General features: G+C 33.1%; 2 protein-coding genes across 6 annotated transcripts; both read left to right on the top strand.

Annotated features, from left to right (window-relative positions):
- The first annotated feature begins 1,372 nt into the window (after positions 1 to 1,372).
- On the top strand, positions 1,373 to 9,482 carry LOC103492012 (ethylene receptor 1). Of its 5 annotated transcripts, XM_051084391.1 has the most exons (8): positions 3,019 to 3,441; positions 4,016 to 4,093; positions 4,184 to 5,128; positions 5,858 to 6,226; positions 6,313 to 6,579; positions 6,690 to 6,814; positions 6,951 to 7,148; positions 8,847 to 9,482. In XM_051084391.1, the coding sequence occupies exons 3-8, from the start codon at positions 4,223 to 4,225 to the stop codon at positions 9,202 to 9,204; spliced, it is 2,223 nt and encodes a 740-aa protein (XP_050940348.1). In that variant the 5' UTR covers positions 3,019 to 3,441; positions 4,016 to 4,093; positions 4,184 to 4,222; the 3' UTR covers positions 9,205 to 9,482.
- A 7,780-nt stretch (positions 9,483 to 17,262) lies between these two features.
- Positions 17,263 to 21,282, top strand: LOC103492006 (glycine--tRNA ligase, mitochondrial 1). The gene is made up of 9 exons (XM_008452162.3): positions 17,263 to 18,042; positions 18,206 to 18,588; positions 18,834 to 18,951; positions 19,224 to 19,418; positions 19,518 to 19,742; positions 19,993 to 20,052; positions 20,158 to 20,238; positions 20,325 to 20,730; positions 20,919 to 21,282. Exons 1-9 carry the CDS (start codon positions 17,554 to 17,556, stop codon positions 21,149 to 21,151), a joined length of 2,190 nt encoding a protein of 729 aa, XP_008450384.1. The 5' UTR covers positions 17,263 to 17,553; the 3' UTR covers positions 21,152 to 21,282.
- Positions 21,283 to 27,512: the final 6,230 nt, after the last annotated feature.

Here is a 27,512-nt window from a genome sequence, read left to right as displayed (position 1 = left end):
TTTTTTAAGTGTAAATGTCTGTTGAGTTTAAAGGGGTGTAATTTTAGTGGGTGACAAGATGCAACTCTTCAAGATGGGACATGATTCTTTAAATGTATTTGTTTATTGTGACCGACATATATATACAATCAAGATCAATGAGTTGTAACTATTCAAGATTATCCTTCCTTCACTTAACAATGAGGTTCATTTACGTTTTAAAAAATAGTGATCTTTCAAAAAAAATCTTCATCTACAATGGCATATGAACTAAAGTGTTATATTATACAAAGAAAAAAAATGTTGTAGTTACCCATTATTTCGACTAATTAAAATACTTAAAATGTTTACTTCAACTAATTAAAATACTCAAAATGTTTATTCGTTATCACATTTAGCAACAAAATCAATTATTACACATTGCTACTATGTCATTTTACACGAACGAAGAACGATGCCATAAATGATATCACATGCTATGATGTATTGCATGACTTTCAGTAAACTAATACAGTAACCAAAAAAAAAAAAAAATCCAACTGTATTCTTGGAATCAAGCTTAAAGCTTAAGAATCCATAAGATTTTGCATAATTATAAAATACTCTCAAGTTCAAGTGTATTTTGTAACTTAATTCGAATCAAAAAGTAATATTTGGATATGCACCCAATTTCATATATCTCACTCTTGTCGTATAAACAAAAGGATTGATTTATAATATTTCTAAAAAGAAGTAGAATTTGTTACATGATAAATTATGATTGAACAACTTGATAAATTGCATAAAGATAAGTATAAACGACATGATTTATGGATTATTTTTATTAAATAAATTACACTAATGACCCACTTTAAATTTAAAATCTCTTTTTTTTTTTCATCTCTCCATCTCTTTTCTCTCTCTCCTCACTCATCATTCTCCCTAATATTCCTCTCCCAATCTCAAGAAAAAAAAATCTAGTACTATCAATAGGTACCAACTTCTTACATTCATTGTTATTTGACACATCATTGATGATTTATTAGTTTATTTCATAAACTTTACATAATTTTCAAATGTTACTTTTCTGACCAACAACGAGTGAAGGAAGTATAGAAAATCGAGTTTTTCTATTACTATAGAGTACTATACTTTCTTTGTTCACACTAAAAATTTATCTTCATAGATTTTTGTGTATCTCATCCTATTTATTTAAAATCACTTTGATGTGACACACAATAAATGAAAGTATGACAAAGAAAAAAACAACTCTACCACAATAGCACATAAAATTTGTAGTACCAAAAACTTTCACATGTCTCACATAATTACAAGAATTGATCTTATCTCCCTTTGATTCTTCCCTATAAAAGAGGGTTGATTTGTTTTGAAAAGGGACACATAAACCCTAAAAGCTAAAACTATCTCTACTTGGTGTGTACTTCCATTTCCCTTCTCTCTCTCTCTCTCTCTCATCTATAATATCACCAAAATTCTATTCAACAAGGAAGGTTTGAAATTTCTTTCATTTATTATTTTACTTTCCTCTCAAATTTCTAAAAGAATTTGGTGAATTATTTAATGTTGAATATTAGACATCCATTTTTCCATATATTTATATTCTTATTAATTTCCTTTTGTCATTCACTAACATATATATTTTGTTGTCACAATAGTATTTGTTTAATTTCATTTATCATTATTATTGATTTGATCTAATTTTTGCATTAATGGCACACAACATGCTTTCTATTTCACTTACTATGATTGAATGTTGGTTCAGTTACTATAAATTTTTAATTATATAGATCCAAATTATACAATGAACTGAATTACTATACAAACTAAAATTTTCAGATGTAGGAGGCTAAATAGTTAACTTAAATATGATTAAGTTATGAAATGCATCATTAAATAAAATGTCAAAGAGTTCACACACGTTCACCTAACACTAGATCGCTATCTTTTTGCTATTCCCAACCTAACCTTTATTCTCACGTGAGCTAAATTAAATTAGGGAAATATTTACTAAATCTACCATCATACTTGAAAAAGGAAATTTGTAACTTCCCACTAGATTCTATAGTTATTAATTATAAGTTTTGGAACTAAATTATTACAAATTTTAAACTATAGGAGATGAAATAATTACACATTAAAGCTTTGAGATCAAATATGATCACCATTTTAAAAATATAGAACTAAGTTACTCCTAACACAAATTAAAACTTCAAGAATAAATCATTATTTCGGTAAATACGTATTCTTAACTAACTAGATTATAACTCAACTCTAGTTAATCCATACATAAATTATATCCTCCCCGCATCTTACTCATACTCTTTCCAACCCAAACCCTCATCTCCAAATGAGGTAAATTTGGAGAAATTTTATGCATCCACCATCTCTCTTAGGAGGGACAATTTTTGTTTACTTCCTCACAAAATTCCACATTTTTATTAATTATAATTTTTAACATCAAATTATTACAAATTTCAAACCACTTAAACAATTACACAATGGTAAAGCAAAATTAGTTTAACGATGATTAACCTAACTTTCCATCTTAGAAATAAGAAGTATGATTCTACAACTCACAATTCTTTTACTAAAGAATAATTATATGCACAAGTTTTGAAATTAAATTGCTACAATTTTTAGGATACATAAATCAAATATAACAAAACATGTATTTTTAATTAACATGAACATAATTCAATTGATTACAACACACGATTAAAAGTTGGAATCATCACGAAAACGAAAACTTAGGTGAAGCTTTTATCTCCAAAAGAGGGAAGGTAGGTGAAAATTTGATTGTATCCACAACCCTACTTAAGGGGGAATTTTTGTTATTTCTCACTAAATTCCATTATTTATTAATTGAACAATTGAGGGCCCACTAAAGGGAAAAAAAAAATGTACATAAAATAGGGTCCTAATCCATCACTATCGATTGTTGAAGCAACTTTTTAACATTTAATTACACTATATTAAGATGGTGCATGAATCTGAATATTATAAATTAAAATGAAAAACAAAAAAAAAAAAAAAAAACATGAATTAAAAAAATGTGGAGAGAGAGATGGGTTAGCAGCGTTAAAGGAGGTGGATAATATGGGGAAGGAAATAGAGTGTGAGAGAGATGGAACCGACGTTGACTTAGATGTTTTCCTTCTCAATTTCCTCACTTTCCGTTTGCTTGTCTCAGAACTCCCAAAGCCCCACCACACCCGAAAAAAGTTAGAGAGAGAAAGGTGAAATTCAATTGAAAAAACACCCACAAACATTGCATTTAGACTCTTATAACTCTAAACGCCTTTCTGGGTCTCTGAAATTTGGGAGAAAAATGGTGGAACAAACACCCTTTGTGGGGTTCAACTTGAAGAACCATTGAAGTTGCCGTTTGGGCGTTTTTTTTCTTCTTTTTTTTGCTTCTCTCTTTTTATTTTTGTTTTATCTCAAATGAGCAGAAGAACCCAGGTAATTGTTTTTTGTTTGTTTGATAGATTGATTGATCATTCTTTTTTTCATTTCTGGTGTTGTTTTGGAGGGGGGAAGGGGTTGGTTTTTGGAGTGTTTTGAGTTTGAATCGTTTGTTTGATGAAATGGGTGCTGCGAAATGGGTGTTTTTTAGAAGGGTGTAAGTTTTTAAACTGATATCGAGCTGGATTCGTGTTTTTTCATCTGGGTATTGGGTGCTTTAGATTTTGTAATCGGTTGGACGGTTGATTATGTTGTTGAGCTATCCTATGTTGAGGTTTTCTTGATGTGGAATGGGTTTTTGATGAAAATATGTTTCGTCCTCGTGGTGGATCTGGTGTCTGTAATGGAAGTGAAATTGTTGTATTCTTAGCCTTATGAACAAGAACCGAGAATTTCGTCTACAAAGATGTATGCAAATATAAAATGGGTCTTGTTGGTTGATTTTGAAGATAAACATTTGTGTAGAAAAAAACAAGTAGAATTTCCCTGTTCGATGTATTTTCTGCTTCTTATGTTCTTTGGGGTGAGTTGGTGTTGGTAGTTTCATTGGGAATTTTTTTTTTCTTACAAGGACGGACGTGGACACACGACACGAAGGCACCCAAATTAAAGTGTCTGTGCGTCTTTGTTTTTCTTTGGCTTTGTATAGGTTGCTGAATTTGACATAATTCCATACGAATATGTTTCTCTGACTTGGTGTATATATTGCTATAAATGTGTGTTTGTTTTCGTGAACCAGATAAACAGGTAAATCGTAGGCGAGAGAGGTGTGGTTGCCATGGAGAACTGTTATTGCATTGAGCCACAATGGCCTGCAGATGAGTTGTTGATGAAGTATCAGTATATCTCTGATTTCTTTATCGCACTTGCATACTTCTCGATCCCTTTGGAGCTCATCTACTTCGTAAAGAAATCTGCAGTGTTTCCTTACAGATGGGTTCTTGTTCAGTTTGGTGCTTTCATTGTTCTTTGTGGTGCAACACATCTTATTAACCTATGGACCTTTACCATGCATTCAAGAACGGTAGCAGTAGTAATGACCACTGCAAAGGTTTTAACTGCTGTGGTATCATGTGCAACTGCCCTTATGCTTGTACATATTATACCCGATTTATTAAGTGTTAAAACTAGAGAGCTCTTTTTGAAGAACAAGGCTGCTGAATTGGATAGGGAAATGGGACTCATTCGTACTCAAGAAGAAACTGGTCGACACGTAAGGATGCTTACTCATGAAATTAGGAGTACTCTTGATAGACATACTATACTAAAAACCACTCTTGTTGAGCTGGGAAGAACCTTGGCTTTGGAAGAGTGTGCACTTTGGATGCCAACTCGTACTGGATTAGAACTTCAACTATCCTATACTCTTCATCAGCAGAATCCAGTGGGATATACTGTCCCCATCAATCTCCCTGTGATCAGTCAAGTTTTTAGTAGTAACCGGGCCTTAAAAATATCTCCAAATTCCCCAGTGGCGAGCCTACGACCTCGTGCTGGTAGATATGTGGCTGGAGAGGTTGTTGCTGTTCGTGTTCCTCTATTGCATCTTTCTAATTTTCAAATAAATGATTGGCCAGAGCTTTCGACTAAGCGATATGCGCTTATGGTTTTGATGCTTCCATCAGATAGCGCTAGACAATGGCGCGTTCATGAGTTGGAGCTGGTTGAAGTTGTTGCTGACCAGGTATGCATTATCTTGTTGGCATTGCTTTTCTTTAATCAAACTCCTCCATGTAATCTTATAAGTAGTTAAATGCAACATGTTTGTCTTGAATTTCCATCTATTACCGCTTGTCATGGTTAATTTTAAACTATTACTTAGAACAGGTAAAGGAGTTAGTTTGTTTAACCCTGCTGCACTTTGAAGCTGAATCCTTGCTTATTAGACAGGTGGACGATCCTTTATGAATTTATTGCATGGTGATCTTTCTAGATGTTGCATGGGCCAGGGTTTTTCTCCTGCAGTATATCATTTCAACAAATGTATAAAACAAAAAAATTTATTTATTTCCTAAAATGTTAAAGCTGGAACCTTGCATGTTTGACTGGCAGACCATCCCAAGAAATAAATAAAACAAAAGTTGCATTTGTCTTTTTTTCTTTAGGGAACAACAAATGTATAATTATCTAGTTCTTGGAATAGTTCACCATGGGAGCAAAACCAGTTAGTAACCTCAAGGGAAGAATTAAACTAAAACTACATATCATTTTCTGTCTTTGTCTTCTAAACTAGTTTCTTAGTTATGTGAATCAGAAAATCATATCTATATTACTTGCCACACTGTACACTGTTAAAATAAGTAGAAACGTGGTGTTTGTAGGAGTGAAGTTCGTTTATTTGAAGAACATATTTGATTGTTGGTGGCCTAAATATCTTCTGACCATTAATCCATGTATGCACATTTCAAATCAGGTAGCAGTAGCTCTTTCTCATGCTGCAATCTTAGAAGAGTCGATGAGGGCTAGAGATCTCTTAATGGAGCAGAACGTTGCTCTTGATCTTGCCAGGAGAGAAGCAGAAACGGCAATACGAGCCCGGAATGATTTCTTGGCTGTCATGAACCATGAGATGAGAACTCCAATGCATGCGATTATTGCCCTCTCTTCATTATTACAAGAGACTGAACTTACACCAGAGCAACGTCTGATGGTTGAAACAATATTAAAAAGCAGTAACCTTTTAGCTACTCTAATCAATGATGTTCTTGATCTTTCAAGGCTTGAAGACGGTAGCCTACAACTGGACATTGGCACATTTAATCTTCATGCCGTTTTCAAAGAGGTATGACAATCAATGCTATGTAATTAACTACGTTTCAAAAAACTATCGCCTATATGATATTGTAAAATCAACCCAAATGGTTGCAGGTGCTTAACTTGATCAAGCCTGTTACGCTAGTAAAAAAGTTGTCATTGACCTTACATTTGGGCCCTGATTTGCCAGTATTTGCTGTTGGTGACGAGAAACGTCTCATGCAAGCTATTCTTAATGTTGTGGGTAATGCTGTAAAATTTTCAAAAGAAGGTAGTATATCAATCTCAGCCATTGTTGCAAAATCAGAAACCTTCAGAGAAATTCGAGTTCCAGATTTTCACCCTGTGCCAAGTGATAGTCATTTTTATTTACGTGTCCAGGTTTGTTTACTTCACACTTCGAATCAAATGATTTTTCAGTTGCGAAGCTAAGTCTTCTACTAACAATATCACAGTAGAAAAGATGTTACAAACTTCTTCTGCATATATAGGTAAAAGATACTGGATCTGGAATTAGTCCTCAAGATATTCCAAAGTTGTTCACCAAATTTGCACAAACTACAGTGGGACCAAGAAACTCTGGTGGCAGTGGTCTTGGGCTTGCAATTTGTAAAAGGTATGATGTTTATAGCTGGTATCTTGTTTTGGTCCCAAATGATCCCTTATTGATAACAAACCTTGTTCCGACACATGCTCACACACCAATGAAGATATGGTCCTCATATCCCTTTCCTTATGTGCTATGTGATCAGGTTTGTGAATCTTATGGAAGGACATATATGGCTTGAAAGTGAAGGTCTTGGAAAGGGATGCACGGCCACTTTTATTGTAAAACTTGGAATTGCCGATCAATCAAATGAATCAAAGCTTCCCTATACATCAAAAATTCATGAAAACAGCATCCATACAAGTTTTCCTGGACTCAAAGTCCTTGTTATGGACGATAATGGGTTAGTAACATTTTACCCAGTTTTATTTCAAAATTTGAATTTGCTACTTCTTTGTTCATGAATCATGTGTATGTTCTCTAACATGATTGTTCATAATGCTTTCTTCCTTTTGAATGAGAATTTGTAGATTAGTTAGAAAGATATTAATCAATATGTAGAAAATTGTGCATTCTTCGTGAGATGCCTTCGTGATGAAAAGGCTGCTCTAATTTGATTGGCATAAGCTGTTCTTTTATTATTCTGTTCTACACGGCGTTGACACTTTAGAAACATTTTAGGCTCTTATCTATAGAAACAGTTTAGGCACTTCAGTCACAATTGTGACCCTCCCAAAGATTGTACATTCTTGTAAAGGAACTTTGAGCTCAATCATGTGGCATTTAGTTCAAAACGTCTTGAGTCAACTACTTAGGGTAGCAAGTACTCATGAATTTGAGAGCCAGAAAATTCCGTAGTTTGTGGGATTTGGTGGCATTTTTCTTAGAATCTTGTAATCGTTTTGCTCATGGGTAAGAACATACGAGAATGTGAAGAAAGTGAGCAAAACGCAGGAGAAGGTGAAGCAAGTGGGTAAGATAATGAGAAATCTTTGTAGAAAAAGAATGGAAGATCTAATCATGACGGAATATAATTAATTTTCTATAGAAGTGTGAGCAAGGCAAAAGTAATACCACAATAAGGCTATGCCTTCTGTTGATAAATGCAACTGACCCTTCACCTAATGGTCAACTGAGAGTGTCTAGATTTTGATTTTGACTTTTTCTCTAGTACCATAAATATGGAAATGGAACTTTGAGCCTCCAAAGGGAAGGAGTTGATACCTGTGTATAAACTTTACTTTATAAGGTTCTAAGAAGACAGTTGATGGGGCACTTATAGTTCCATTTCTAAGTGAGTGTAATATTAGCAAGGAAGAAAAGAAAAAAAAAAAAATCCGTAGGTATGAACAATTTCTTTGTTCTTTGTTCTCCCTCTCCTCCTCCCTTACTAATACTACATTCACTTAGAGATGGAAGGCGGAAGATAGCTCATAAAAGGGATCGATTGATAACCTATTAGCAAGGTCAAAGAACTTTGGGTGGAGGAGATTGAAGGTTTAATGAGGAACAGGTGTTGGGGAGTTCGGGGAGAATTAAAGATCTTGATCTAGATGGTTATGGATACCATGCTTTTTTCAAAGTGCTGGAGCACAATTAATGCTGTTCTATCCCATGTGATCCAATTGATAATCATAGCATGAATTTATGCTAGAGAACCATTCTTTTGTCTAATCCTAGAGAACGTGAAGTCTATACAAAAATTGAGTGAGTGACGCCAATAAAATCCTAGCTGATGTTCTTGAAGATAATGAAAAGTTTCATCTATAGTTCCATCTTCAAAGATCTATTTGCTTTCATTTAGCTACAAATAAATCAAAATTTCCATTTTTGCAGCCAACAAGGTTTCATATGATCCTAAAATGCAGGACTAGTTGAGTCGTAGCTACTGATTGAACTCATGTCATTTTTTTGGGTACATTTTTCTTGCCCTTTATAGGAAGGAATTGAACACAGATTCAGCTGTTTGGGTTCTAATAATAATGAGTCGTCATTAAATTTGTGCTTTTGAGATTTACACTTTTTCGAGATTGCAAACCATGCTAAAGTTGTTGGAATTGCCTTGCACGTTCTAATGATCATTCTGCATTTCCTATCACAGAGTTAGTCGGTCAGTGACGAAAGGACTTCTTGTACATCTTGGATGCGAAGTAACAACAGCAGGCTCAATTGAGGAGTTCTTACGAGTAGTCTCCCAGGAACACAAGGTGGTTTTCATGGATATCTGCACTCCTGGTGTTGATGGTTACGAACTAGCTATACGCATCCGTGAAAAATTTGCGAAATGCCATGAAAGACCATTCATGGTAGTACTGACTGGAAACTCAGACAAAGTAACAAAGGAGAGCTGCCTCAGAGCTGGCATGGATGGGCTAATACTAAAACCGGTTTCGATTGATAAAATGAGGAGCGTGTTGTCGGAACTTATAGAGCGTCGGGTTCTATTTGAAACATCTTGAAGGAGCAAGAGTAGACAGAGAGATATCTAACAGGGAGTTGTGTGTACATAAAAGGCATTGTGGTGATGATCTTGAGAGACAAATTTAGGGGGCATGCCCAATTTCCAGGTTTCTAACAAACCTGGTTTACCACTTTGTACTAGATACCCAGATAGGAATAGGAGAAAGAGGTGTGTAAAAACGTTTTGATGAGTTCCTTGAAACAAAGTTAGATGTCATTCTGTTACTTTGCTAATTTATTTTTTCTTTTTAATAGAGAATGTTAAATATTTTCTTCACTTCATCTTTCACTCATTCACTCATTTTGTTTTCTATATGTTCAAATGGAAATAGTGAATATTTTACATTTGACAGTCACAAGAGATTTAATTTATCATTGGAAAATTGAGAAATTGGGTAGGTTCTTTCTTGACTTGAGTTATGTTACATTTCTTTAAATATCATTGAAAAATAATTTACATTTTATAACTTTTTATGTGTGTGAGACCATGTAAACGTATTATTGAGTCTTTTGACCATGAATTGGTTTCACACACGTTTCTAGACCAAAAACAAGTTTCTAGCTATAGTATCAAATTTTAGTTGAGGTCGCTGTTTTTGTATGACATAATTGGGAGTTTGTATGACATAATTGGTTTACTACTTTTAATATGAAAATTGAAAGGCTAAATTAAATGTATTAGACAAACTAGTTCAACTTTACCGTTTGAATTTAAAACACTCTCTTTGCTTATAAACACCGCTAATGAAATAGAAATCCATTAAAATCTCGGACATAATTAGGACTTGTACTAACTTAAGGATCACTAGAAACAAAAATTGAGATTGGGCTTAACTAAGAGTTGTCACGTATTGATGTCGCATGACAATTGAATTAAATTAATTATTTTGATTCAATTAAATATTATTTATTTAGGTTAATAAGTCAAAAAATAAATTTCATTTATCCAAAATTAAATAGGACCCAAATTCAAGATTAAAACCCATGGTATGGTTCATGGACCGGACCATACCAGACCCAAGTCCATAAAAGCCCATTAGGAAACTCTTGAGGAGTTTTCTTTATTTGTTAGGGTTGGAAATTTTTTACTACAGAAAGTCTAGAGAGAATTCTCACAAGAGCTGGAAGGCTCCTCAACTTCTAAAGTCGACCACCCTCGAAGATTGAAACTCCTTTGAAGATACAATCTTTCTTCCAAAACTCTAACTTCAAGAACATTACGTATCAAATTCTAGAGATCGAACCACATCGCATCGAATCAACATAAATACAACATCAACACAAGTTCAACTCCACTAACCAAATTTCTCCTGAAATCTCATGTGAACAAATTGACACGTCCAGTGGGACATCTCTACCTCCAATCTCTCTCGCCATCCAAATCTACAAGAAAATCAATGACATCAAAGAAGGTTGCATCCAAATCTTCTGCTGCAAGCAACGCTTACACATGACCCATCACCCGCAATCGTTCTAAGGAAATCACTCAAGAGCAGGATCAAGGTTTTGACATCGTGCAGAGCATTCTTAAGTAATTGATAGAGTCTTCTAAAGCTGGGATTGTCATCAAGGAAAATTATTTGTATGAAAAGTCTGATTCAGCCTCTAGCAAGTCAAAGAAAGAAGCACACCTTGACGTGATGTCTGTCATGATGGTTGATGTAATGGTCGAGGCTGCCATGGCGGAGATGGAGAGAAAAATTAACCTCTTGATGAAGGTTGTGAAGGAACGAGACCACAAAATCACAGCTTTGAGAGACCAGATGCGGACTCGTGAAACTGTTGAGTCAAGCAAAACTCTTCTAGTCAAAGCTGACAATAAAGAAAAAGTTGTGTTGTAGGAAAATCAGATGCAACAGTCCATCTCCGTCACATCTCTGTCAGTCCAACAACTGCAAGATATGATCACAAGTTCTATAAGAGCTCAGTATGAAGGACTACAACAAACTTCTTTCATGTACTTCGAGCCATACACCAAAAGAATCAATGACTTACCAATGCCTGTTGGGTACCAACCTCTAAAGTTCCAATAATTCGACGGAAAGGTCAATCCAAATCAACACATTGCTCACTTTGTTGAAACATGCAAAAACGCAGGATCAAGAGGAGACCAGCTAGTCAGGTAGTTCGTTCGAAGCTTAAAAGGAAATGCTTTCAAGTGGTATACTGATCTAGAGCCAGAAGTAATTGATAGTTGGGAACAGCTGGAAACAGAGTTTCTCAACCGCTTCTATAGCACTAGGCGTGTCATCAGCATGATGGAGTTGACGAACACCAAACAGCGGAAGGGAGAGCTAGTCATCAACTACATAAATCGATGGAGAGCTCTAAGCCTGGATTGCAAATACAAGCTCACAGAACTGTCCGCAGTGGAGATGTGCACCCAAGGTATGCACTGAGGACTTCTCTATATTTTATAGTGAATAAAACCTTACAAGTTTGAAGAATTGGCAACTAGCGCCCATGATATGGAGCTGAGTATCGCCAACAGAGGAGTAAATTGATTTCTTGGTTCAAAGAACGAGGAGTGACAAGAATGAAATCAATGATACAAAAAGATTACAAATAGTGTCCTAAACGAATCTATGGTTGTTCAAGAGACTCCATTGAAATTCTTCTCTAAAAGAAATGAAACAAAACATGAAAGAAATCATGATGGCGATGAAAAGCAATGCCCAACTCTTAGAGAAAGACAGAAAAAAGTTTATCCCTTCCTGACTCTGATGTTGTAGACATGTTGGAGCAATTGATAGAGAAACAACTTATTCAGTTGCCAGAATGTAAACGACCAGAGGAAGCAAGAAAAGTAGATGATCCTAACTACTACAAGTATCATCGAGTCATTAGTCACCCTGTTGAAAAGTGCTTCGTGTTGAAGCAGCTAATTCTAAAGTTGGCTCGTGAAAATAAGATTGAGCTGGATATTGATGAAGTAGCTCAAATGAATCATGTTGCAGTCAAGATGACTTCAAGTGTTCTACCATCAATGTTGCTTTATGATTAAAGGGAAAGTTTGATTTAATTTGGAACTTTCGAACCTATACTTGTTCGAATCCAACAAAAGATCATGACGACGAACTCTCAAAACAAAGAAGAGCCAATTGAGAATGATGACAAAGAATGGATAGTCGTGGCTCGTCAAAAAGAGAGACAAACAAATTTCATTCAAACGAAGTCTACCTTCCATCAAAAGCATTCAAAAGGAAGCATCTCTCATAAAAATAAGGGAAAAAGAAACAAGAAGATGTCAAAGCCTAGACCTATCAAAGGAAAAGACGAAGACTTCCTCCGAACTTGATGGTCGATAACTTTGACAGAATTCTTTCCAAGAAACTTCCTTGAGGATAATCCAAAAGAAATATTAGAAGTCACTACATGTCATGCTGTCAGTGTAGTAGAAGTCGACAACAACTATGCGTCTTCTGAAGAAGTCGACAATTCAAATGAAATTAAGCAAAGAACTTCTGTCTTTGATCGTATCAAGTCTTCAACTACTCGATCTTTAGTCTTTCAAAGATTGAGTATGGGCATAAAAGAAGAAGAAAACCATTGTTCAACGTCTACTTCCACTCGTACTTCAGCTTTCAAAAGGCTAAGTATCTCCACATTGAAGAAAGATCGACCTTCAATGTCTACTTTTGATCATCTAAAGATGACAAACGATCAACAACAAAGAGAGATGAAATTTTTGAAGACAACGTTATTTCATGAAGAAAACAATGATGACGGTAAGATTCATAGTCGTGTCCCATGACGCATGAAGATGAAGCTATCTGTTGACATAAGTACAGAAGGCTCCTTGACAGTGAAGCCAAGACTTATTATATTCACCAATTCTACAAACGAAGAAGGTGAACAAATCCTTAATGAAAATATGAGCTACTAAACATACAAAGCTCCTTATCGCAAGAGCCTAAACTACATGGTGCTCTTAGCCCACAAAAGCTTAAAAGGTGAACGACAAAAAAAAAAAAAAACAGTTGAACTACGTTATGACTTGATCCCTATATCATAAAGAGTACGTAGGCAGCTTAAGGAAAACTTTAAATTCAGTCCGATTAAAAGCAATCAATTGAACTACATTACGACTTGATCCCTATATTATAAAGAGTACATAGGTAGCTTAAGGGAAACTTTAAGTTCAGTCTAGTAAAAAAAAATCAATTGAACTACGTTATGACTTGATCCCTATATTATAAAGGGTACGTGGGAAACTTAAAGAAATCTAAATGCAATCGTATAAAAAAAGAAGAAAAAAAGAAAAGACTCTTGAGCTAAAACCATAATTAGAGCACCATTTATCACGAAGGCCCCCAAACAATCTGAATATATATAAATACCAATTAAATGAGAAAAAAATAACGAAAAATTGCATTAAATACGAGGAAAATGAAAAGTCGAGCGATCAAAGAATAAAAATTTCAATACTGGTGTTCGATCACTCCTACCAGGACGACGGATTTGACTGCAAAAGTCCGATTGTGCCTCAGTAGAAGTTGGATCGCTGACTGCGGAGTCACCTCTGCAAACGATTGCGAAAAAAAGAATAATAAAAAAAAAAGAAAGAAGAAAAAATCCTCCCCTTTTGAAGACGCGTTTGGAAGCAAATAGGGACATGACAACTTTAAGGAAAGAAAGTTAAAAAGAAAAATTATTAGAAAAGAAGAAAAAGAAGAGGGGGAAGAGGAGTTTTTTTTTCTCTCTCGTACTTTCCTGATGAAAGAATAATCAGGTATGAGTTTATTCATAATAGGATTTGGAATGATTTTAAAATTTTCAAATAATAAAATAAAATTAAAATTCAATTATATTATGTTATTTTATTTTAGAATAAAATCTTGGATTTCACATTTGAGATATTCAAACATATTTTAAAATAAAATAAAATAAAATCTCGAATTCTACTTTTTGAGATAACTAAGCATATTTAAATATTTCAAAATTTAGATTTTACCTCTATTTTTATCTCAAATTTAAATTGGAGTCATAAATCTAATTTTATTCCAAGATTCAGGTCTTGTATTTATGTCAAAATTAAATTTGGTCATTTTATCCCAAAATTAAAATTGGTCATTCTAAATTTTTGTGCGGATACAAATTAGGGTATGGTAAAAACCTAATCTCAAATTAAAATATGGTTTCAAATTTTATAAAAAAAAATCATCATTAAATTAAAATTTTTATCCTTGAATCAAAGTAAGTCAAGAATAAAACCTTAAACTTTTCTCAAATTAAGGATTGGTCATATTCCAACCTTTATTTCAAATTTAAATCAAACTGATGTACTAAATTTATAGTTTGATTAATTTGATATGCCATTGAGCTAAAAAAAAGAGGAGTTCTCTTCATTTGTGGGATTGGAAATTTTTTACTTCAGCAAGTCTAGAGAAAATTCTCCCAAGAGCTAAAAGACTGCCCAACTCCTCAAGTCGACCATCTCGAAGATTGAAGCTTCAGTCGACCACCCCCAAATGCTCCTTTGAAGATACAAGCGTAAGCATCCAGTCGAGAGAATCAGAGAATCAAATTCTAGAGATCGAACCATATCGCATTAAATTAACATAAATATAACATCAACACAAGTTCAACTCCACGAACCAAATTTCTTCGAAAATCTCGTGAGAACACTGTTCAAAACTAAGTTCTGGTTTTCATTTCTTATTTTAATGAATATCATCAAAACAAAGTTTTTAATATGGGGTCTTTTCAAAAATATAAAAAAGTCACAAAGTATTTACACCCTATAGAACAATTCTGAAAATAGAAAAAGCCCAGAAGCCCACCGTGAATAATGCGCACCTAATATATTTTGCGATCGTTTAGATTTGGTTATTGTTTTATACGCATCGTTTAGATGACTACAGTTTATATGCGATTGTTTAGATATGACTACAATTTATACGCGATCTTTTAGATATGATTACAATTTCTACGCGATCGTTTAGATATGGATACAATTTATCTTTTCAATTCCATCGTTTAATTTTATTACATGATCATTTAAATTTTTTTAGACGATCGTTTACTTATTTTACACAATCGTTTACTTTTTTTAGACTATCGTTTACATTTAGCTACTTCAATCAAATGATTTTTTTTCAAGATTTTTTATACACTATCTTTTATTTCTTTAAAATCGTTTATGTTTTTTAAACGATCGTTTACATTTAGCTACTCCAATCTAATGATTTTTTTCAAGATTCTTTATACACAATTTTTTATTTTTTTTTACCGTTTACTTTTTTGCACAACTTAAATGTTTTTCTTTTTAAGATTCTTTATACACGATCATTTACATTTGGCTACTCCAATCTAAATAATTTTTTTTCAAGTTCTTTATACATGATCTTTTAGATTTTGCTATTTTTTTTACATAGTCGTTTGTAAACGACGTAAAAAAAGGAAAAGGAGAAAGACGATGGAAAAAAATCACAAAAAAAAAGAGGAAAAATAGAAAGATGATGGAAAGAAATCAAAGTAAAAAAAAGAGTAAAAGAAGAAAAACGATGGAAAGATTAAAAATAAGAAAGTTGATGGAAAGAAATAGCAGAAAAAAAGAAAAGAAGAAAGACGAAATCTCAGTAAAAGAAAGACGAAATAGTAAGAGGAAGACGAATCGGCAATAAGATGGAAGGACAAACCTGAAATATTTAAAAAATGGCTAATTTTATGGCGTTGTTACACGGACTAAATACTTTGGTTTTTTGTTACATTTACACAAGTTTCCTTTTAAATATTTATGAAAAATAAAAAATAATAATGCAACTTTTGAAGCAATGTAGATATTTTTGAAACAAATATTGAAATTGAAGATTTTTTTTCCGTAATTTAGCCATAAAATTATCATTCATTTGGATGCAAATTCTTGACATATTTTTATCAAATCATGATTTCTTCAAAATCATATTTTTTCAAAACGAACAAGACTACTAATGCATATATGAACAAAGCTCATCTGGCTTATATTATCAACTTTAAGTTTGATTCTTCGATGCATAATATTTCTATGATACTGAGTCCACTTTGAGGCACATTTGAGGTGAACTATAAGCAATTAGTTAGTTTATTAGGACAAACTCCAAAGTTATCATCTTAGCCATATTAGCGTTGAGGGTGAAAGTCAGTGGCTACTCAAGTTCCAAATCTTTTGGCGACGTCATTGAGATCGAGTACAGGTTGAGCTTTGAGTTACCTTTAGTATGTAGTCTTTTTCGCACATGATTCTTAAGTGAATGTTATGTGTTTTTTAAGACAATAAAAGCTAGCATCTCTCTTTTCCAAGGCATAAGGTAAGAAACGCAACATCCAAGTATGTGGATTCAACATTAGAGGTGTAAAAGGTTAAGTTCAAATGGGTTTTTCCAAAACATCGAAACTTATCTAATTAATCAGTTAAATAAATAGAGCATCGCATATGAAATTGGATACTCTATTTGGCAAGAAGGAATACTTTTTTTTTCCAGAAATATTCTAAATTAAAATTAAATCTTGCACTCTATCCGTTTAAAATTCTAGACCTTGTTTACTAAGTATACCTCATAAACATCCTAAGAGATTGCTTTTTGAAGTTAAATGTGGATGCTTATTATATATATGTGTATTAACGACCTATTCGACTTTACGAAGCTTGAGTACTCCTCCGCAAGATATCTTATCAAGACAAACAAATATCTAAGAGCTAAAAAACGTTCCGATTATATATTTTCAAAATCTAAGTGCTCTATAGTTAGAATCACTAAAAACTCCTAATGATTTGAACCTAAGTGAAGGTTGATTTAAAATCAATTGTGCTATCAAACTAGACATTTTCAAACATATCAAAATGGATTCAAATAAATATAGAAAAATTTTAAATTTTATATTTGAACAATATCTATTTTTCAATTTACAATAACTAATCTATATATATATATATATATATATATATATATATATAAACTATATCTTTACCGAATGTAATTGAAGGCTAAATGTGTTTTTTAATAAACGTTGAATTGTATTTATATACTTTATATTAAAATTCATTTTCCTTTTTATTTATTGATAGATAATTGATAAAAGAAAATATCCTTTTGTTTAGGGTTTATAGATGGTTCAATCGCCAGTTGGAGTTCTCTTCCTCAGCTGCAATCTCTTGGTATCTTCTTCTCCACCTTCAAATTTATTCTGTGATCGGTAGACCCTAATTTTAAGATAAAACAACAACTTGTGTGGATTCCATTTCCATTTCCGTTTCCATTTCCATTTCCATTTCCACTTCCATTTGCAAGATATTTTTGGTGGTACCATATTGATATTCTAATCAATGGCCCCACCATCATAAACCCTATTCCCATTTCATATCTCGCATGCGCCTTCTATCGTCTCTTCTATCCTCTTCGACCCTTCTTGCTCACAATTTCACTTCTCGTCTCAGAATCCCCATTTCCTTTCAATCTCACAATTTCCCACGTCTCTTTTCAATGGATTCTTCCGAAGCATCGCTCAGAAATGCCCTTTCTCAGAAGCTATCGGCTGTTGAAGCTCAAGGCAATGCCGTTCGAGCCCTTAAGGCTGCCGGTGCTGCCAAGCCTGAGATTGATGCTGCTATTGAAGCTTTGAATGGATTGAAGATTGAGAAGGCTTCGATTGAGAAGCAGTTGCAGGCGGTTGTTAGTGGCGGCGGCGGCGATGGGTCCTTGAATAGGGAGTCGTTCAGGCAAACTGTGAGTAACACTCTCGAGAGGCGTTTGTTTTATATTCCATCCTTCAAGATTTATCGCGGGGTTGCTGGATTGTACGATTATGGGCCTCCTGGCTGTGCAGTCAAGTCCAATGTTCTTGCTTTTTGGCGTCAGGTTTGTTATTTGGGTTTTTCGAAATTAATTGCCGTTACCTCTTTTTCATTAAGATCTTTTATTCTGGAGTGGATTCGTCATCTCTTGACATGAAAATCTGTTTAATTCAATTATGGTCAAGAAACTGGCTTAATTCTGTCTTTTTTGTTTGATCACTTTGTAGCATTTTGTTCTTGAGGAGAATATGTTGGAAGTTGATTGTCCTTGCGTTACACCAGAAGTTGTCCTGAAAGCGTCTGGTCATGTAGATAAGTTCACAGACCTTATGGTTAAGGATGAGAAAACTGGGACCTGCTACCGGGCAGATCACTTGCTTAAGGATTTTTGTAATGAAAAACTTCAGAAAGATCTCAGCATATCCTCTGAGAAGGCTGCGGAATTGAAGCAAATTCTCGCTGTCTTGGATGATCTTTCTGCTGATCAGCTGGGCGCGAAAATTAAGGAGTATGGTATTACGGCTCCAGATACTAAGAACCCACTATCTGATCCTTATCCATTCAACTTAATGTTTCAGACTTCTATTGGCCCATCAGGTTTGCTGCCTGGGTGAGTAGTTGATCCAAATTTACTCTCTTCCATTTTTATTGACTTCATTTTAGAACCAGTATATCGCAACACTTTTCTGTTTAAGTTATTCCTATAAAAAAAAACTATTTTCTGTTTAGCCATAGTTTATCATATTGTTATACAAAAGAGAAAATGGTTGGCTTTTTCCTGTTACTTATGTGACTTTCGATCAATGAAGTCCATGATGTGATTAACTTAGATGCGTAAATATGTAAATGCTGCAGGTACATGCGCCCTGAAACAGCACAAGGCATATTTGTCAATTTCAAAGATTTGTATTATTACAATGGAAACAAACTACCCTTTGCTGCCGCACAGATTGGGCAGGCTTTTAGAAATGAGGTTACTCTCTATTTTCCTTAAATTGCAAGATGGTAGCCCACTTGTTTTTTAGCTTCTTATTATATTTATAAATTATATGCACGAGACAGTGTTGTTACAAGAATGACTTGTGTTTTACTATGTTCTAAATTACCATGTCTCCTATTTAGTGGTTCTTGCAGCTGCTGCTTTCAAATTGGTTTATCTTGCTAGCACTTGTCCAAGGTTTATCTATTTTGTACCCTTTCCTTTTGTGTGTATGTTTAATTCCCAGTCCATCTGTTTCATTACAGATATCTCCTCGACAAGGGCTTCTTAGAGTTCGTGAATTCACACTCGCGGAAATTGAGCACTTTGTTGATCCTGAAGACAAAGCTCATCCAAAATTTGCTGATGTTGCCAATTTGGAGTTTTTGATGTTTCCAAGAGAGGAGCAAATGTCTGGTAAATCTGCAAGGAAAATTCCATTGGGTGAAGCGGTTTCTAAGGTTTGTGTATTGATTATCCCTACCTCCCTTATCTCCTCTACCATGTCTCTTGTACTTGTTTAGTTGGTTACTAGGCTGACATGTTATATTATAATGCAGGGAACTGTGAATAATGAAACTCTTGGCTACTTCATTGGGAGAGTATATCTTTTTCTAACTCGTCTTGGCATAGACAAAGACCGTTTGCGTTTCCGGCAGCACCTTGCGAATGAAATGGCTCATTATGCTGCTGACTGTTGGGATGCCGAGATTGAGTGTTCTTATGGTTGGATTGAATGTGTTGGTATTGCTGACAGATCTGCATATGATTTACATGCCCATACGGTATGAGTTCAGCCCAAACCTTATCTTTTCCAAATAATTCTAATTCAAGGGAATGTCTTTAACTTTGTGGCAGAAATTCCAAAACTAGTTTAGTCGACTTTTCATTGAGCCCATTTAAACTGCCTAATTGTTTGGTAGGATTTATAAGATAGTTGTGTCTTTAACAGTTTTACCATTAAGATTGTCTTTCTGTGGTTTCGACTTGCATGTAAAATACTCATATTTTTTTTTCCTCGATCTCTTTTTTTAGGAAAAAAGTGGTGTTCCCCTTGTAGCACATGAGAAATTTGCTGAACCAAGAGAAGTTGAGGTACTGCTTATTCTTGTTATATCTGAAGTTATTTTGATATTTGCAAAGATCTTGATGACAAAAAATAGTATGTTTCAATGCTGCACTCATGAAATTAAATTGCAGAAATTGGTCATTGCTCCTGTTAAGAAAGAACTTGGCCTTGCTTTCAAGGGTTGTCAAAAGAATGTGGTTGAAGCCTTGGAGGTAAATTATGGATTTTTTTTGCTGCCTAGGTTTTGTAGCATCTGTAGATTTTTTAAAACCTGACATTGTATTGCAATTTGTTAAAGGCAATGAAGGAGAAAGAAGCCTTAGAGATGAAGGCAGCTCTAGAATCCGATGGAGAGGTGGAGTTCTATGTCTGCACACTGGGGAAAAATGTCTTGATCAAGAAGAGTATGGTCGCAATTTCCAAGGAGAAAAAGAAGGAACATCAGAGGGTTTTCACACCATCTGTGATTGAACCCTCTTTTGGTATCGGTCGGATTATCTATTGCCTCTTTGAACACTCTTACTACATGAGGCCAAGCAAAGCAGGGGATGAACAATTAAATGTATTTAGATTTCCTCCCCTTGTGGCACCTATCAAGTGCACAGTTTTCCCACTTGTTCAGAATCAACAGTACGAGGAAGTTGCTAAAGTTATCTCCAAGTCATTAACTTTTTCTGGCATTTCCCATAAAATTGACATCACAGGTAATTGAACGAACTCTCAACTTTGTTTTCTTGTTCTTCTGATGTAAAATTGATTTTAGTCCTTGTTTGGTTTAATTTCACAATCCTCAACTGGCCTTTGATCACAGAATTCACTATACTTGTCTTTATCTACCGTCAAGTGATTATATGCTACTAATTATATGTTCTTTGTTAAAAAATGTTGATAGGCACATCAATAGGAAAACGATATGCAAGAACAGATGAGCTTGGTGTTCCCTTTGCAATCACTGTCGATTCAGCATCTTCGGTGACAATTCGAGAGAGGGATAGTAAAGATCAAATTCGTGTGAGCGTGGAAGAGGCAGCCACAGTCGTGAAAGATGTTACGGATGGTCTGAGAACATGGGAAGATGTATGGTCTACATTTCCTCATCACACCTCTGCATCTGCAGAAGATTGATTGAATTAACCTATAGCAGGTTCTCCAGTTTGATTAATTTTTGCTATACATTTGAAAGAAAACAGCATTGGATACATTTTGTAGTTGATTTCAGGACCCTTCTCTTTATCTATAAAAGTAATTACAATCAATAGTACTTGGAAGATTCTTTCAACTTCAGAAAGAAGCAATTTTACACTGATTAATTTATAAACTAGCTGCTAGCCACGAGGCCATTCATGAGTAGAGCTTTAGCGGGAAAGTTTCGCATGTTAATTGATGATTTGAAGTTTCCAAAGTGAGAAATGTTGTGTTATGGAATCAGGTTGTTACTGGATCTTGCTAATTCTCGAATGGTTGTTGAGGCTGAAGTTTTTGATCAAATGGAGTGGAATTCTGTATTTTGGCTGGCGTTATGATGTCTGGATATGTTGTGATTGTGGTGAGTATCAAGAAGCTTTACGTGTGTTTATGAGTTCACATTTGTGTTTGCTTTCAAAAGGATTGCTTGGATAATTTGGAGTTGCTTGAGAGTTTGAGAGCAGCCTGGTATGAGAGTGATGATGTTGCGACTGTTTAGGGTTTGAATAATTTTCTCATTTCCTGTTTTTGGTTTATGACAAGTTTCCTTTTGTTCTGTTTCTATTTTCTTTGTGGATAATATTTTGCCCATTGATTCATTGGTGTTTGTCCGTTTGATTTGCCCGTGAAAATGACTTTTCCCCTCCTTTGAATCTTTAGCTAATTCTTCTTTTTTTCTCATTTTTTTTTATTTTTACTTTTACAATGAAATAAGAACAGTATAAACATACAAATGAGGCAAAACAAAAGAGAAAAAAAAGTAGAGAAGAGAGATGGTAAAGAAGAGTAATCGAACTTAATTGTGGTATATCATGCAAAAATACCATATACCACTATTTCTAACATGTCATGAGATTACAATATAGGATGCAATAGGTGTGTACATTCAACATGTAATTCAACAAAATTTGAAATTTGGGTAACATACCTAAATTATGGATATTTACATTGAATATGTATTTACAATATACTAATACATTTATAATACTCTGATTTAGATATTCATATTATATAAAATAAAGGTTAATTTTCATAAATATAACAAAACATCAAAATTTTTATGGTCCGTTTAACAAAATAAAAAAACGGTAGAAATTTTTCATAAATTTTAAATTTTTTTTGATATTGCGGACCGCTCATCACTTTTCTTTCTTCTTCTTTGTTTATTTTTATTTTTGTTCTAGATTTCTTCAGCTCTTTCGTTCATGTTCTTTTGGGATAAATAAAATACAGATCTCTTCCAAGATTCTTTCTTATATTTTTATTCATTTCTTTTTTCTTTCTTTCTTTGTCTTCTCTTCCTTTCTTACCGTTTCTATTCTAGAATATCAAGATCATTTAAAATGATTGTGTACCATTTTGTACTCAATCGTACACGATCATATACCATTTTCTACACGATTGCGTATCATGATCGTTTAGAAAAAGAATTACACGAAACAATTTTTTCATTGTTGAAAAGAACTGCACGACCGTGTATTCTCTCCTACACGAGTATAATTTCCTACATGATTGCATATCATGATCGTTTAGAAGAAGAAATACATGAAGCATTTTCTCATTATTAAAAAAGAACTACATGATTGTGTATTATTTCCTACAAGTCCTACACGATCGCGTATCATGATGTTTAGAAGAAGAATTATACGAAGTATTTTTTTCATCGATAAAAGGAACTACACGATCGCGTATCGTGATCGTAAAAAGAAGAGTTAACGAAACATTTTTCCCATCAGTTGAAAAGAACTACAGAATCATATATCATTTCCTACATGATCACCTATCATGATCATTTAGAAGAAGAACTACACGTGCGCGTATGGTTGATTAATAACGTGTTGACTGGGGCGTTTTTAATATTTCCCATCGTGGGCTTGTGGGTTTTTTTTGTTATCAAAATTGTTCTTTACAATGTAAATGTTTTCCAGTTTGTTATATTTTTGAAAAATCCCCTAAAATAAATGCTACGTTATAACTTTACTATAAGAAAAAAAATGAGTACATTATTTTATATATTTCAAAAAATGCTTCACTAAAAACCTTCCCGGAAAACTCATGTAAAAAAACCATAGTTAAAAGGAAAAAAGTGCACTATTTCTACTCCTCTCATGAATACATCACTAGTCGTCACATTTCAATGTTGTGCGTCAACTTTTCAAGTTCAAATGTTGGTGTTGATAATACCTTTGTAAGTAAGTTTGTCAGGTTGTGTTTTGAGAAAATTTGTCGAAGGTTGATGCTGTCATTTGATGTTTTTTTTTATCTTTACATAAGAACACCTATTGGCTAGCTTCATAAATCATCATGTTTTTAGCATGAATTAATGTAAAAATTATTATAATATGTTTCACAAACTGTTATAATATAAACTACTAGAAAACCTATTTAAGATCTAGTTCTTATGGGTGAGATAAGTAGTTTGCATATTCACACCAAACTAGATTATAATTAAATTATGTAAGAATAAAAATAAATACATGTAAACTAATTCTTAAATAAAAACATAGCACATATGTTTAATTCTAGTCTAATATCTATCCTTGGAGAAATAATATATTTATGTAACGAAAATTATTATAAATACAACTAACATCATATAAACTAATAATGATATAAGTGCACTTATTTTGCAAAATTATGGTTCTTCGGGATCTAAAGTAAATGAACCACTCTAGGAATGTTCAATGATGGAACTAGTGAATATAAGATCTTTTGTGTATAAATTGATGCAATTCTTGCAAGTTAGGACAAAACGTGTCATCTCAATTTCTTCCTTAAGAAACTTTATTTGCCTTTGAAATCTCTTTAGAAGTTTATGCTAAAATCATCGACATATATATAAATGATTTTAAATATTTAATAAGAAGATTATATCACATTTGTCAGGAATTTATATAAGAATCTTTATGATATATATATATATATATAATTCTCTAATTTTGGACTTATATGGTCTTGGTACCTTTTTAAGCTTTGGAGGATATAATTATTAAAAGATTCAACATTAGTTCTTCAAGAGAATTATTGTGGAACTTGTGTCGCTTTATAAACTATGCCTTCATTCCATTTCCCTTTCTTACAAATACTCACTTGAATCCCATAGGTGTTTGACAAATTTTCTAATGTTTGACTACTAATTCTTACGATTTAGAAAATGATTTTATTTCTATTGGATTTTTTTTTCCACATAAGTTAATGTCATGGCATTTTTCAATATATATCTTTGAGTATTTAATACATTTTTTCATAAATAATATTGTAACCAACATTCTATGTTGGATTTCATCTTTTTCTTGTCATGGGTCATGATATATAATTTACTTAAGATTCTTATAACACCCCAAAAATTTTAGAATTTTTTTTGTGTTCAAATTAATTGGAATTAGAAGTTAAAGAATTTGATGGGTGTAATGTGTTGGATAAATTAAATATACATACATGGGTATGTATATTTAATTAAAGATTTTGAAATTTGGTAAAAAATGTTATTAATTATGGCATGAGAGCTCGATAACCAGAGCTGTTTGAGGATTAGAACTTTTGAGGATGAAAGTTCCTTGAGGAGAGATTATGTAATGCCCTAAAATTATAATTTTGGAGTTAATTATCCTAGATTTGTTTAATTAGATTGAGCGTTATTTTGAGTTTATATAATGAGAATTATTTGATTTTGTGGAAATTAAAATGAATTAAATATTTGATGGATGAATATTTAATTAATTAGAGGTTTTGACTTGTGGTGTTTGTTGATAGTTTGATTAAATTGAATGTTACGAGGTTTAAGTAAAGTTGTGTGGATTTTGGTATTGTTGAAATTGAATTAAATAAAATAATTATGGGTGTTATTTAATTAATTAAAGAGAAAAGTTTGCTGGAGATTTGATAAAAATATGTATATGTGAATATGTATGTGTGTGTATATATATATATATGTAGTTTTATTAATCAAGTTATTGGTTTTCTCTTATTGTTTAGGATTGGTTTGTTGGGAAACTAGTAAGGAATATCTGTTAGCTAATATCTCAGGTAACAACTAGACATTTAAAGTAAAATTAAGAGACTGCATGTGCTTATGGACTATGCATTGATGTTAGCTAAAATGCATAGTTGGTTGATATAAATGTTGACTAATGTTACATGATGATTAAGCACGACTTATATATATATTATATGATGATTAAGCATGCTTTATGGATTCCATGCTTCATGAACTATTATGTTTTACAGATGATATGACTGATGATTCATGCCATGTTTATGTTAATTGTTACATGCTTTGGACTATAGTGTGTCTGTTAACTTTGGTTGTTAAGGTTTTTACTCCACCTGTATTGTGTTCCTATTCATGAGGTCATTCGCACAAATAGGGGTGTTTCTTTGAGACCACTCGCAAGATTAGGGGTGTAACTACATATCACAACCACAATTAGGGGTTAATTATACTGTGCATATAAGGTCACTCACACGACTAGGGGTGTTTCGATGAGATCACTTGCACGTTTAGGGGTGTACCTACCTATCATAGACATGTTTAGGAGTGTGTACCTACAATTACTCGTACAACTAGAGATATTCTTATAGGATTATTTGCACGATTAGAGGTGTTCGTATAATCTCACTCTCCTAGGTGTACTCCATTGGACACACAACATTATTATTATGTTCCTAACGGGAAGTTAACAGATCACCTAGCAGAACCATTATTGGGTCTCTCTTACTGGGTATATTATATATACTCACTCTTTTCTATATTTAATATTTTAGGCAAAGATAAAAGATGTGGAAAGTTGGAGAACAACAGGAGGGTTCGTGACATGTCATATGAGACTCAGTTCTGCTTCCGCAGTTTTTCACTATTTTGATTTTTAGACATTGTATTTAAAGTTTTATCTTATTTGTTTGTTTTTGTTTTCTTTTAAACTATTAGAACCCATGAGTCTGATTTTGTCAATTTTATGTCTTTTGAACATTGATTCGATATTAATTTTATAAGGATCATAGTTTTTCTCTTTGTAAGAAAGTGCCTTTTGATATTTATTTTTTAAGTAATGACCTTGCTTAGTTTAAAAGTTTGGGTCGTTACAACTCATGTTCATGATTTCTTCTGAAATATTCATATTCTTAATTGAGTCATTAATTGACTACTTCTTTTCAAAGATGTTTATCTTAGGAATCATTTGTCTATCACGCTTCAGGCATGTAGTAATGACAATTTGTTGCACTGAGATATCAATCTTAGGGTGTGCTTGGATTGATTTTTGGAGTGTTTAATTTTTAAAATAATTCACTTTAAGATAAATTGAGGTGTTTGGCAATGGTTTAAAATAACTTTTTAAAAAATGAGATTATGAAATTAATGTTTAGTTTCAAGTAAATAAAAAATTAATAATTTCAAGATAACATGTGACTAATTTTAAAATATGTTTGTAAAAAAAAAGATTCAAAATGTGTGTATTTCTTTATTAAATTAGTTCATAATGTTTAATAGTCTTTTATGGTAATTTAACCTAGGGATAACATTGTTAGTATAGAACAAACCTAACACAATTTTACGTATAAACATTTATAAATAGATCAAACCAAACATGTAAGTATTTTTAAACTCATTTTATAAAAAAGGTATTTTAAAAAAAATGTATTCTTAAAAAACATTTTCTTTCCTAGGCAAATCCAAACACACCCTTAGATGGTGTCTTTGCAACCATTAGACATAATTTGGCCACTTTCTTACAATTGTAAATGTTCTGTAAATACATCTGACATTTGATTTGAAACATTTTACAAATTATCTTTCGAACTTCTAGTTTAATGTAATATATATGATAAACAAAATGAGACAATATCTATGCATTTCATTCAATTCGTTTTTCCAACTTTTTCTTAATTTCTCCCCCATAATATTGAAAAAATGTCTCATTAATGAGACATAGCAAATTGTGTAATACATCACCTATCAGAGGTTAGAGATTTAGACGTTCTGCTATCTGAACATAAGCTATAGGATGTATAACACTTATCCTAATCAATTATCAAATACGTGAGATGTAAACTCTCTAGCATTATTAGAACAAAAGAATAAACATATGTGTGACCATTGGATGCACCAACGAAAATCATAAATCATAAAACATTTAAATGCTTCACTTTGTTGATCAATAAATTCAAAGGTTCAACCACGAATCTTCCAAAAGCATGAGAGATTTTAATTTCAATTTCAATTTTCTCTGGAGAGAGTTTGGTAATTAATCTCTTGAAAGCAAGACATCTCGATAATTCATTACATGATAGAATCTTCTAGTTT

This window comes from Cucumis melo, chromosome 5 (assembly GCF_025177605.1).
Source record: "Cucumis melo cultivar AY chromosome 5, USDA_Cmelo_AY_1.0, whole genome shotgun sequence".
Taxonomy (NCBI): domain Eukaryota; kingdom Viridiplantae; phylum Streptophyta; class Magnoliopsida; order Cucurbitales; family Cucurbitaceae; genus Cucumis; species Cucumis melo.
The sequence above is the reverse complement of the archived record's forward strand: the minus strand, read 5'-3'. Positions and strand labels throughout refer to the sequence as shown.